The following is a 13,005-nucleotide window of genomic DNA, read 5'->3' on the forward strand; positions in this document are numbered from 1 at the left end:
CCATACAGTATTTGCATATATGTGTCTGATTTATTTCACTTATGAGTAAGGTCTCAAGTCTCATCCATTTACCTATAAAAGCCTCAATACAACCCTTCTTTATAGCTGAGTAGTACTCTATTGTATAAAAATACTACATCTTTTTTATCCACTCCTTGATTGATGGGCATTTGGGTTGTTTCCAAGAAGAAATGCAGTATTTTTTATGAAGTTACACTACAAAGGCCAAAAGGTTAGTGGTTGGTAAGGGTTGGGGATATTTAGTTTTCTAAAGCAAGATCTGCTCATCTGTCTCTCCACTGATGTTATCACTGCCTCTTAACACACCTGTATGAAATCTGAGCAGTCTCGGCCACTGATTCTTCTGTCATCACTTTTAAATTTTGACAGAGATTTAGGAATTCAATATTAATGGGCAAAAAATCCTTTTAGAATTGTCATGATTACAACTTTCATGTTTTGCATTTTCTTTGGCAGCACATATACTAGAATTTTTGTTTCTTAATCACAAGTAACAACTTACACTACTTGAAAAATATTTGATGTATAATTACAGTGGTTATTTTTAAGATACAGTCACATTTACTTTAAAATGGTAAAAGTTCAACAGTAAAAATGAATGCTAAAAATGAACCAGACTTCCAGGCTCCACAGTAGGGAGACCTGGCCTTGAACTCAGTTGTTCCAGGTTCTAATGCCTTCTTTTTTGAGTCTTCTTATAACCTGTAGTGATTTATGTCCAAACCAGTGCCTAGCATTAATGCCATAGGCTTGGATAGACTTTCTAGAATCTACCATAGTAGTTGCTTAATGCCAATGATCAACTATAAACAACCACTTTTAATGACCCTAGACATTCTGCCCACATTTAAACCACTAATCATCATTTAGACATGATGAAATATTTCTGTATGCACATACATAGTAAACTATATAGAAAGAAGTATCTATGAAGAATAAAAATCAACAGTTATAAGTTAAACCTTGTCTAAGAAACTATACCTGACATAGAGATTAGGGTCCAGATAGTGGGAAACAGATAGCTTCAGCCACTGGGCTGCCATTATGACACATGGTCTTAGGTCGGTCAGTCAGCCAATCAACCAGCCACCTTTTAATATGCACTCTTTTGGCTCCAGTCCTGACCCATTCCACATAAGGCTTCTTATTGGTCAGTGGTGAAGCTATTGCTTCTGCTTATCTCACCGGTGCTACTGTGAAAATAATTACAAAATGTGAAAATACTCCTAAAATCTAAGTGTGTTTTTAAATGTTTTGCTACAGGAGTATCATACCAACCTACCTTTTGCCTACAGGACACTCTAAACCATTGTTTTTTTTTACGGACATCTTTATTATTAAGGGACAAGAATAGTATAAAAATAGTGATTTGGGGAATTTAAGTATGTGTATGAATGAGTGATTTTTTTTCTTCTACTTAGGACAATAATGTTAGGTATTTGTTGAATGAGTAGAGTATATTATGTTTCATTTTGGCTTTTATTATATAATGGATTATGTAACAACAGATTACAATAGTCCTTTTATTATACAATGGATTATATTTGATGCCATTTGATGGCCCTAATTGTCTTGGTTTTCTTCACAGGACTGGCTTTTGCTATTCTTTCATCTGTACACCCTGTTTTTGGATTATATGGGTCTCTGTTCCCTGCCATCATTTATGCCATATTTGGAATGGGACGTCATGTTGCCACAGGTGATAATTCCTGACTATGGTTATGCTTCTCATGTTACTAATAAAAAAAGTGTTAGAGTGATACTTCATTGCTGATTACATCTCAAAAGGAGGTCACTATTGAAAACCTCAGCATTTTTAAAGGTTAGATATTTCTGTGTTTCAGGTAGTCAATACACAGTATGCTGTATTGCAATGTTATTATATAACCAAAGTTATTGCTATGGATTATTTGCATTAAGTTAAACCTCAAAAAGACTATAAAAAGGCAGAATGTCCAGAGAACATAAAACTCTTGAAAGAAAGCAAAATAGACTATAAAATTTAGTTACTCAAATATTAAAGACTATTTTATATGTATCTGATACTTGGACTAAATGTTCTAGGTTTTTCCAGGCTAGAGACTGCAATACCCCTTAATGACTATTCTGACCTTGCCTGACTCTGTGATCCAATGATTTATGAACAGTCATGCTTGTTCTGATAATACAGCAGGCTGCGTTTCATTTTATTTAAATTGGGGCATAGATCTGTTTGCTACCAGCATGATTCTGGCAGAGTTTTAAATCTAGTTCTAAATGCCACTTTCATGGTAGTGAGATGACCCTCCAAATTTCATATAATTATAGAGAGAACTAGAGAAGTGATACACAATGTTTAACTTAGTACTTGCTTCACAAGAAGGTTTAATCAGCTAGCTATTATTATTGTAAAAACAATAAATACTAAGATAATAGTAAAATAATTTTAAATGGAAATACCTACTTATTTTGTTCATGTAAGATCTCACCCTCTAAATGATACTATTTTAGGCTATGTCCTCAGTGGTTAGTTAGGTGATTTATGTTAGTTTCCTGTCACTGCTGCAACAAATTATCACGAGTTTGGTGATTCAAAACAACAAAGAGCTACTCTGTGGTTCTTCTGAAGGTCAGTAGAAATGAGTCTCACAGGCCTAAAACTGAAGTGTCAGTGAGCTGAGTTCCTGTCTGGAGAGTAGGGGACAGACTACTTGCATGACTCCTTTCTTCTTGTGTTTCTTGACCATGGCCAGCAGTTAGCATCTTCAAATCTCTTCTGACTCGGCTCTTTTGCCTCCCACTTCCATATTTAAAGGATCTCGTGATTATGCTGAATATACCTGAATAATCCAGGATAATCTCCTTATTTTAAGACCAGCTCATTAGGAAATATTATTACATTTGCAGCAATAATGTCCATTTGCCATGGAGTACCATGTATTCAGAGGTTCTGGAGATTGGGATCCAGATGTATTTAGGGGACTATTACTTTGCCCACCAATCTGATGCATGAAGTTTCACATAATATAATGCTCCATTTATGTAAATTTAGCTTTTTATATCAACAGACTTTGTCATGAGGAAGGGTCAATAACTAGCAGTTATTTAAAACACTATCTCCTAAAACGTGCTCCATGAGTCTGCATTATGTGGAAGCTAGTTGGAAAGGCAAAAATCTTAATTTCTGTTTCAGAGTTGTTCAATCAGGGTTAGCACTGTCACAAGCATTCCATCTTTTACACATTTTATACTTACACACATACAGACACACACACACGAGTCATGAGCTACATAATGAAATTTAAGTCAACAACAAATGGCATAGGCCATGGTACCATAAGATGTTACTACTCAATGATGTCATAGTTATTTTAGTTTGAGTAATTATAGCGTTTCGTTTGGACAGCAGTGAAATCCCCTAAAATGCATTTCTCACAATGTATCTTTGTGATTAAGAAATACGTAACTGTATAGAAATAAATGCTGCATTATTATATAGGTATATGTTATGTGTATGTGTGATATACATATTACATGTGTTTAACTGTCAGAATTATGCATGTATCATCCATTATGTACTTATTAAGAACTTTGCATGTTATTTTACCTTAATTTATCCCTTTCAAATAGACATTATTATCCAATATATTTTAAGTGAAAAAGAAAAACTACAAACCCCTGAAGTGAGGAAGTTTCTTGTGAGAACACAGATTAAGGTCACAGGTACATGGTTTCTAAAACAGATACAACCAAGTCTAAAGCCTGAGCCTTTTATTTCTTGACAGCTAGGAATTCTAGAATGAGCTTTGCTTCTGTATTAGTGTGAAAGATGAGCATAAGGATAAATTAGAAATTCTTAAGAGCTTATTGTTTTTGAATTATTCTGCTTCATAATTTCTTAAGTTTATCTACATTTTTTAGAACATTTAAATATGTTCTGAGAAAGAAAAATCAGACTATTTTAGAGCTGACTCCACAGCATTTCCTCTCTTTAACCTAAGATTAAAGAAGAACTCAAAACAAATTTGTTCCATAGACTATAATTACATTAGGAAGTTCAAAATACACAACTGGATAATACCTAAATGTGTATTTACATGAACCATTTTACCTCCTAGGAAATTGCTGTGTTTTACTGGTTTAATAGTATTGAAATTACCATTTGTAGAAGACTGTGAAATTAAGTTATTTAACAAATTATTAACAGCTATAGGAAATTTGGGCCTATTAGGTAAATAATAGGTAATTCAAAACTCATAATTTATAGATTTAACTATTGTTACTCTATGGCACCATAAATCCTAACAGCATTTTATTTCTGCAATTGTATTTCACAGAGACAACTGTACCTTCTTATTTAATTTTAACCCAATATTAGAATTATTTGTATCAAATGGGAAGATGTGGTCCTTTATCCTCATAGGACACTGAACATATCAGAGGAATTACAGTAACTATTTTTTGGCCTTCCCATGATTTTAGACATAACAGTTAATTGAATTTCTCCAAAAGGTCCTCCAAATAAATATTTAATATATAGAACATATTTCTTTCTTAAATTATTTTATTTTACTTTTAGTGTATCTGATAGGCACATTCCCGGTTCCAATTTACTAAGAGATCTGTATTATTTTCATGAAGAAAAATTCCTTTATTTTGGTGTTCCTTCTAACATAGGTGTTCAGAATGCAATACTGCATTACCAGAGGCAACCACAAACTACGCTAGGAGCATCTTTTTAAAACGTAAATAATTCATAAAGTCAGACTACAAAGACATCAAATGTGCTCTTTTGATCAACAATGTGAATTTTCTTATTTTAATAAAATATAATTGTTTATAAAATAATCAATTAGTCTACTTTTTTTTATGACAAGAATAGAAAAAAAGCAAAATAAAAAAAAACTAGAAACCTCGGTATGAGTCCAATGGAAAGAGACTTGTTGAAGATTACAAATAAGTCACAGTTCTCATGATTTACTCAGTGTCTACATTAAAAACATTTTTGAAAGAGCAAAGTATGTCAGCAATTTAAAGAAAAGCTAGGAAGACTGTATTAGATGCTTTTTAGAACAAAATGAAAATAAGTTGACAATTATTTAGTGAAAGCCTACGATACTGTAAGATTGATGCTAAGTCATTTTGTACATGAAATCTGATTTAATCTCTACTGGAAGTTTGAACCTATTTTATCATCGTTTAAACACAAAGAAGCTGAGAGGGGCAGGTAAGTTGACTAAGATCACAGGCAGCAGACTCAGGACTTGAACTTGGGTCTAATTCTGGGATCCATACTCGCTTCTGGTTCGATAGTTATACCCACAGTACTATTGACTTATGATGGATTAGTGGCATTAAAGGGTTCTGCCAGTAGAGTAAAAAGTTGATGAAATGAGGAAAAGAATAAAGAAGTGGTAGGATGGATAAAGACAAGAGGGAGCTTTACAAGACAGAAAAAACAGAATATTCCCCCCACATCTTCACGGCAACCCCAGCTCCTCGGCTCAAGTCTCCTAGCATCCAGTTTCCTTTTATTTTTCTTCAACTACCAGGAAGAATAGTTTTAACCTAGAAATGAAACATTTCTGACTTTATTTTCAATTCCGTAGTCATCTGTTCATGGCTTCTGTAAAAATATTTTTTTCCCAGGTTCTCTAAGAGATGTAAGAACCAAAAGATACATTTCTTTCGTGTCAGCAGTATCTGATTTGATCTCAAAACTATTCTATTGTACCATACACTGAAACAATGTTTTTACAAAACACAATTCCACGGTGGTTGTTCTTTACTAGTGTTGCTCATCTGGTCACCAAAATCTTGTTTCTAAATATCAGATCTTAGTTTCTTGATATATTCTTTAGTTCTTTGTGATAAGGGCAGTGATCATAATGGTTAATATGTAATGATAATTTATTGAAATGACCTAATTCACTACGAGAACAATATTCAGTTCTCTGTGATTGTATGCCATCAACTCTAAGAGAAGGATATAGATTAATACTCTATACCAGAGCATTCCGACCTTAATTTTGCTCACCTTATCTGAATAAGTAGTATTTATTTAGTGATAACTAATGACCTTAGATGCAAACTCCATGACACACACTGTATTTAATTATCTCATTTGCCTCATAGCAATCCTTTGGATGAAGAGTGTTATTTCCTCACCAATAAGGACATCCTGCCCCTCAGATTCTGAAACCCAGGAGAATCATGTCAGTCTGGTTTCCATTGAGACCCTCTGCTATGGGACTCTGGTTTCTGTGTGTGGGACTGTTGTCTCTCTTGCCCTGTGCTGCTCCAGACTTTATGTTGGATTGTTTGTACATTAGCAGGCCTTCTTTCCACAAAGTCTCATGACTTGTAACAAAGTAAAGTCTTTAAGCAACCAGTCTAGGGGAATGTTTGCATAATCCTGCTGTATGTTTCTTTAACCCAAGAGTGCTGACCTTGTCTGTGGAAACCAGCATTTCCATATTCATATGGCTGCATACTCAGGCATGGTGTGTGTGCCAAGAAGAGAGAAACTGTGACTCTTGACAGGAAAAAGGGAACATGCTTAACACAGCCCCACATATGTCTGAGGCCATAATAATTTCTGAACCTTATTTAATAATCTTAGACAGAATGGCATGTTTAGTCATTTTATGGGTCACAGCATGTTATACTATAACAAAGGTACACTGGTTATGAGATCACAGCAGATAGAAAGATTTAAGCCAGACCTGAAGAAACTGGGGTGGAGTTAGAGCTGGCTCTAAAGACAAGTAGGGTTTGCCCAGGGAGTTTGGAGGAGCAAACATTTTAGCCAAAGAGTTTACATATAATCACTACTGAGACCTTTACATTTATCCCCTTTACATTAATCCCAAGCCCTGAAACATAGATTTTATTACCTGTACCTAATGTCAGAAGCAATTTAGAGCCAGAGTACTTTAAATGAACTTTAAGTAATTGGTAAATTGAGAGTGAATTTAAATCTGGACCATGACATGAGTCCCTGCCTCTAGGACATTCTCTGTGCCAGTCTGCAGAGAGGTAGGAAAGTGAAAATCTAGAAAGACAGAGCAGGTGGACACATATGGCTTCATGCAGAATGAACATGTGTGCAGGAGGCCTCTGGTGTTTCATGGAGTTTGCAGAAGGCAGAGAATTGGGGAAAGAAAGGAGAGCCTTTCTGATGATCTGTTTACCTTTCCAATGTTGCTTTAACGTTAATGGTAGAACCTAACAATGTTCTTTTTGCATTTTAAAGTTATTAATAGCATATTTTTCTCCACACTCCCGCTTTTAGGCACCTTTGCCTTGACATCTTTAATATCAGCCAATGCTGTGGAACGGCTGGTCCCTCAAAGCAGCCAGAATCTCACCATGCAGAACAACTCCAGTCTGCTGGGCTTGTCTGACTTCGAGGTACAAAGGATCGGTGTTGCTGCGGCAGTCTCCTTCTTGGGAGGGGTGATTCAGGTAAATAATTCCCAGGCTTGGGGGGACAGTCAGGGAGAAGGCAAGTGGTGCTTCATTTGTATTCTTGGTCATGGGTTTGTCTCTCCAGATGGATAAAGGGCAGATGCGGTTTATCTTTATGGAACACTCCATGAGTGCGGGTTAAATGAGTAAAGTAGAATTCGTAAGTTGAAAATGCAAAGAAGCAACTGTTGGCTGTTTAAGAAGGAGGTTTCTTGAATAAAACTTCATATACTATAGCTTCAAATATTTCCATATCAAGAAGCCCAGAATAAAGCCTTTCCAATTAATAAGTGAAAACTTTATAAGGCTTCAAGGCCACATAATGGGGAATCATGATTACCACATATTTTTATATATTTGAATTATTACTTACATTAGGGGAACTATTCGGTATTCACACAATATTTCAAGGAAAAAGACAGACACTATGGTAACTACTATTAAGTCGGGTTATTTGGTGGCGAAGCACTAGATTGCTGAAACAGTCATGCTTTGACCTGTATTGTTATGTTGTTATGTCCTGTTTTATCTCAATCTCTCCCTTATTCATTAAAAAAATAGTTAGTTATTTCTTATGTTTGTTTTAATTAAGGGGAAAAATTAAAAAAATTAGCAGGATATATTATAGTAACTTTTTTTGATTTCCTATTAACTTGTTTTGAAGTCCTGTAATACTCCCACCATCTTGTTTTGACTGATTAGACTCTGTTCCATTCTGTATGATAGTATCAAGTTTGAGGGTATAGGCAACTACTTTGAAGGCAATAAGATTCACTAAGATGCCCATTCTGGTTTGACTATTGTCTCCTTTGGAAGTCCTGTAATGTTTACAATGCTAAAGTTTTATTGGTCTTGTTCTCTACTGTTTTGTTCAACTTTATAATATCTAATGAGATAGACAATTCTTTTTAAGGAAACAAGAGACATTGTTGCTAACCACTGTTGATAACCTTGTACTCTGTTTTACATCATGTGCTATGTCTATCCTTGGTTTTGACTGACAGCTTTGTTTTGCCATACTTTGTTCTCTCCCCCCAAAAAGTAATAAGAACTAAGGAGTAATAAAGCCCAAAATGTGTAAATTTTGTTGTAAAAAAGAGAGGGGAAAAAAAGAACTCTAACGGATACAACAGCAAGTGTGTTTAGGGGTGTTAAATAGCTGACCATATTGTTTTTCAGTTGGATCATTGAACACAACTGTTTGCAGTCTCACTGTTTGAATGTCCACTTTGTATGCTTTGATACTGTGATTTGAGCAACTATCTCTAAGATGATAATATGTAATCTATTAACTGGTGATTTCTTACTGGTTTTTTTTTTTTTTTTTTTTTTTGTAGTTCTGTATTACTTGTACCCTTACACCGCTTTGTTTTGTTTTGTGTTTTTCTCTTTTTCCTTTTAAATAAAATTTAAAAAAATTAAAAAAAAGAAGGAGGTTTCTTAAAGACGTGTTGTACAGAAGAGAATAAGATTCCAATGAGGCAGCCCTTATTTTCGTGTGGTGACTAGGTTGCTCCCAAATGGGAATGTTGAGGGAATTCCAAATGGGAATGTATGGGGAAGACATGTGACTCGATGTCTAGAATCCTTTCCAGTTACAATGTTTTGTGATTTTGTTGCCTGCTGAGTAACAAGTGGTACTTGGTTTGTACCATGGGCCTATTATCAAGAAGTCTTCGGGCTGAAATCTATACCAATCTTTTCCCCTTTCCCCATACATCAGGTATGTTGTGGTTGTATTTGCTGCATTTTGTTTCTTCAAAATGTCAGAATTTGAAACTTTCTGTTTCTAATCAGTGATCAAAACTCAGAAGTGACTATAAAATAAACATAGAAAGGCATTGCATATTAGACTTGGAATTCCCTGGTTAATAGTCGCTTGCTTACTCTCTGGCTGCAAATTGAATTATGAGTCCATAAACTTCTTGGACAGCTGTGCTGTGGGTTAGTAGAGGCTCTATTTTATGGCATTACATTATTTACAAGACCAAAGGTTAGATAAACACCGAGAAGAGAGAAAAGCACTTGATGACTGCTTGGAATTGGGTGGAAAAAGGAAAATATGTGATCTAAGAAAAAGGAGACTAAAATTCCTAGACTCTCGTTGCCTTTTATTTATGTGAGAGGCACTGACGACTTAAGGGTGTGAAATGAAAGAGATCAAGGACTCAAGTCTGCACAGACACTGAGGAAACAGAAAATCTAAGCAGGATCTTTGCCACGGAGGCTGACCAGACTAAAGGACCAGTCATCTCTGTAACTTATGTCTGTGCTTTCATGAAATTAAAAACTACTTGCCAAAGAATCCTAAAAACTCTGTTTTGTTTTTTCAAACATGGGTGGCATCAGCACATTTTGAGACTCACATAGGAAGATGAGTGGCCTTTCTCTTCTCACTTGGTTCTGTAAAAGGCCAGTCACCAGAATGCACTGCAGAAATAATCAGCTATTATACTGAAGACTAAGATACAGATATGCTGCATCAGATTTTTGATATATGTTTTAATTTAATTTAATGTAAATTAATTAATTAATTTATTTATTATTAATTAATTAATTAAAGTTAATGTAATGTAATGTAATGTAATTTAATTTAATGTAAACTAAGCTTTATGGTGGGTGTGGTGGCACATTTCCTGTAATCCCAGCTCTCGGGAGGCTGAGACAGGATGATTGCCATGAGTTTGAGGCCAACCTGGACTGTGTAGTGGGTTCAAGACTGGCCTGAACTGCATAATGAGACCCTGTATCCAAAAAAAGAAAAGAAAAGAAGAGAGAGGGGGAGGAAGGGAGGGGGAGAGAGAGAGAAAAAGAGAGACAGAGAGAGAGAGAGAGAGAGAGAGAGACAGAGAGAGAGACAGAGAGAGAGACAGAGAGAGACAAAGAGAGAGACAGAGACAGAGAGAGAGAGAGAGAGAGAGAGAGAGAGAGAGAGACGCTTTGCTTCCCATTCATGCTTCTCCTTCTGTTTTTACTAAGTTTGGGCTTTCTTTTATTCTATACAGCATGGACCAAAAAGTTTTAGATGCATATTAGTACGTTTAAAAACCAAAGAGAATATATAGCTGGTAATAAGAGTAGCAGTCTTCTGCTTAGTCTCATTTTAAGCATTTTACTTAAATTTTAGACAATCATCATGTATTATTACTAATATATTAGGATTAAGAATTTAAATGCTAACATATAAAAGTAAAAGCAATGACTTTTACATCATAAAAGCAAATCTTATTTCCCAGACTGAAATGCCTTAGAGTTGTAAGAGTAAAAAAAGGATATTATTAAAGATAATAAAGAGAAATATTTTCTTAGAGTTTTATTATATGCAAAATCTGATCCAGATACGGTTGCATATTTTCTCTTATAACTTCATCAAACATCTGCTTTTCTTCCTTTTTAGCTATTGTCCTGGATATGTGACCTGTGTCTTAGCAAGTTTTTAAACAGATGGCTGGACTTTATTTGACCCCCAAACCCATCTGTCCATTGTCAATTAGAACTGGAGGGTCTTTGGGATCTTTTGGATCCAGCTCTTTAACCATATTTTTCTTTTCTCTGTCAGATTTGAAAATTTACTGGGTATGGGGGAAATGACAAGGTGTCTACTTTCTATAAACATAGGTTGTGTTTGTTTGCTTTGTTTGATTTGTGTGTTGTTCTGCCTGTACATTGTTTGTTCTCAGGCTGATTTTTCCTCACTCTGAAAACTAATAGATGAAGTTATTTAGGTTAATAAAATTACACTGTTAAGGTAGCTGAAGCAGTCATGTCTGAGCTGCTTCTCAGAGTGTGTAACTTAGAAATGCTGTCAACTGTAAGTGACGGAGAACCCTAACTCTTAGGGGTTTAGACCATAAAGACACTGATTGCTTCTTGAATTCCAGGACTTCCTAGAAAAAAGGTCTTGAGAGACTTTAGTATCTGTGGATCCATTCAACTGATGAACAGTTTTGCTTTTTTTTTTTTTTTTTTTGTTAGATGACAAGTGTTCTTCCGCTTACTGGACCTTGACCTCTTTTGCTCTCTCTTCTCATGGTTTACAAAATTTTTCCTCTTAATTGTTTCATTTGTCTAGTTTTCTCCTACACAATCACACGACTTCTCTTTGCAGTTCTTCAGTTGATTTATATTCTTTAGTATTATTTTAATGACTCTATTATGCATATCTCTTGAATTTTAACTTGTACTACTTAATTTTGAAAACGAAGTACATAAAACTGTAAAGGAATGAAATTCAGATACGTACTTAAAGTAAACTGTTTCATACTCCAGAGTTTCATATTTATTATGAGATTTTCCTTTTCTTCCAACTTTCTATATACCTGTAAAATTTTAGTCGTTTTATATGTGAAACATTGATAGAGAACAGAGTTTTTGACTGTAATCCAGTACATTCACCCAACTTAAAGTCTTCCTTGTGCCCACTGTATTACTTTATGCAGAGCAGATTCTAAGATAATTTACTGAATTAAAAAGATAGTCATCGTGAATCTGAAAACTGTGAAGTAGCAGGCATCCTGCTAAGTATTAATTTTACAATTTAAGAAAGCTGAGTCTGACATTTTTGATTTTCATTATTATCGTAGCAATAAAGGATTAAGAAAAACACAAAAAGGCTCTTTCAGACCCTCTATTTGTTCCAGTTTTCTTATCCTTTCCATTCTGTCTTCTCTCAGCCACTGTAGAGTAGCATAATTTCATTTCTTTTCTAGTTTATACTTCCTGGATTTCTTTTGCAGAATGGGAATATACTTGTGCAGTTTCTTATTTGTGTTTATTTCTTACATGAAAAGTGTAACTCTTTTGAATTGACTTCTTGCACTTAATCCCTTAAATCCTGTAAATCACGTCATGTTAGTTTGTAGAAATATTCCTCATGCTTTTTACTGCTATATAGTACTCAATTGTGCAAACACCCCACAGTTTAGTCAACACATTTCCTCCTTTTGATATTTAGTTTGATTTCAATGTAAGGAATTAAATCAGTGTTGTTATGTATGCACATACAGTATGAACAATATTTTAATTTTATTATTATGATATTTTCAAGGTGAATTTATAGATTGGGATTGCATAGTTTATTTTTCACATTAAAATAAACACAACTTGGTTAGCTATTATCAAATTCCCTTCAAAAGGGGTTATAGTAGTTTTCATTCCCAAAGCAATGCATGAGCATGGCTTCAGCCTCAGCATAATCTGTTTAATTTTACCCAGTCAGATGAGAAATAGTATTCAAAGATAATTTTAATTTCCAAATTTATGAATGAAGTTTAGCATCTTTTCAAATGTTTAAGATCATTTTGTATCAGTTTTGAGAGCTTTCTCATCATACTGTATACTGATCCATTTTTAAAATAAAAATTTAATCATTTTATTTTCATATTTTAAGACTTTTCTCTAAAATAGGGAAATCAGCTATTTATTGCTGCCATGTTGCAAGTATTTCCTTATAATTTGGCAGTTCCTGGATTTTATTTTACCATACACATTAAAGTAAGTGTTCTGTAATCCAATTCATCATTTCTTTTATTTTCC

The 13,005-nt window shown here is 34.5% G+C and overlaps 1 protein-coding gene across 3 annotated transcripts in view; it reads left to right on the forward strand.

Moving 5' to 3' along the window:
* Positions 1-13,005, forward strand: part of Slc26a7 (solute carrier family 26 member 7) — a 140,594-nt gene that overhangs the window by 47,007 nt on the left and 80,582 nt on the right. For all 3 annotated transcript variants that reach the window (XM_063257547.1, XM_063257545.1, XM_023561744.2), the window contains 2 exons: positions 1,610-1,720; positions 7,295-7,467. In XM_063257547.1, coding sequence (XP_063113617.1) covers positions 1,610-1,720; positions 7,295-7,467 — 284 coding nt within the window. The remainder of the gene's footprint in view (positions 1-1,609; positions 1,721-7,294; positions 7,468-13,005) is intronic.

This window comes from Cavia porcellus, unplaced genomic scaffold (assembly GCF_034190915.1).
Source record: "Cavia porcellus strain 051 isolate PalLab524CR breed Dunkin Hartley unplaced genomic scaffold, mCavPor4.1 scaffold_10, whole genome shotgun sequence".
Classification (NCBI taxonomy): Eukaryota; Metazoa; Chordata; class Mammalia; order Rodentia; family Caviidae; genus Cavia; species Cavia porcellus.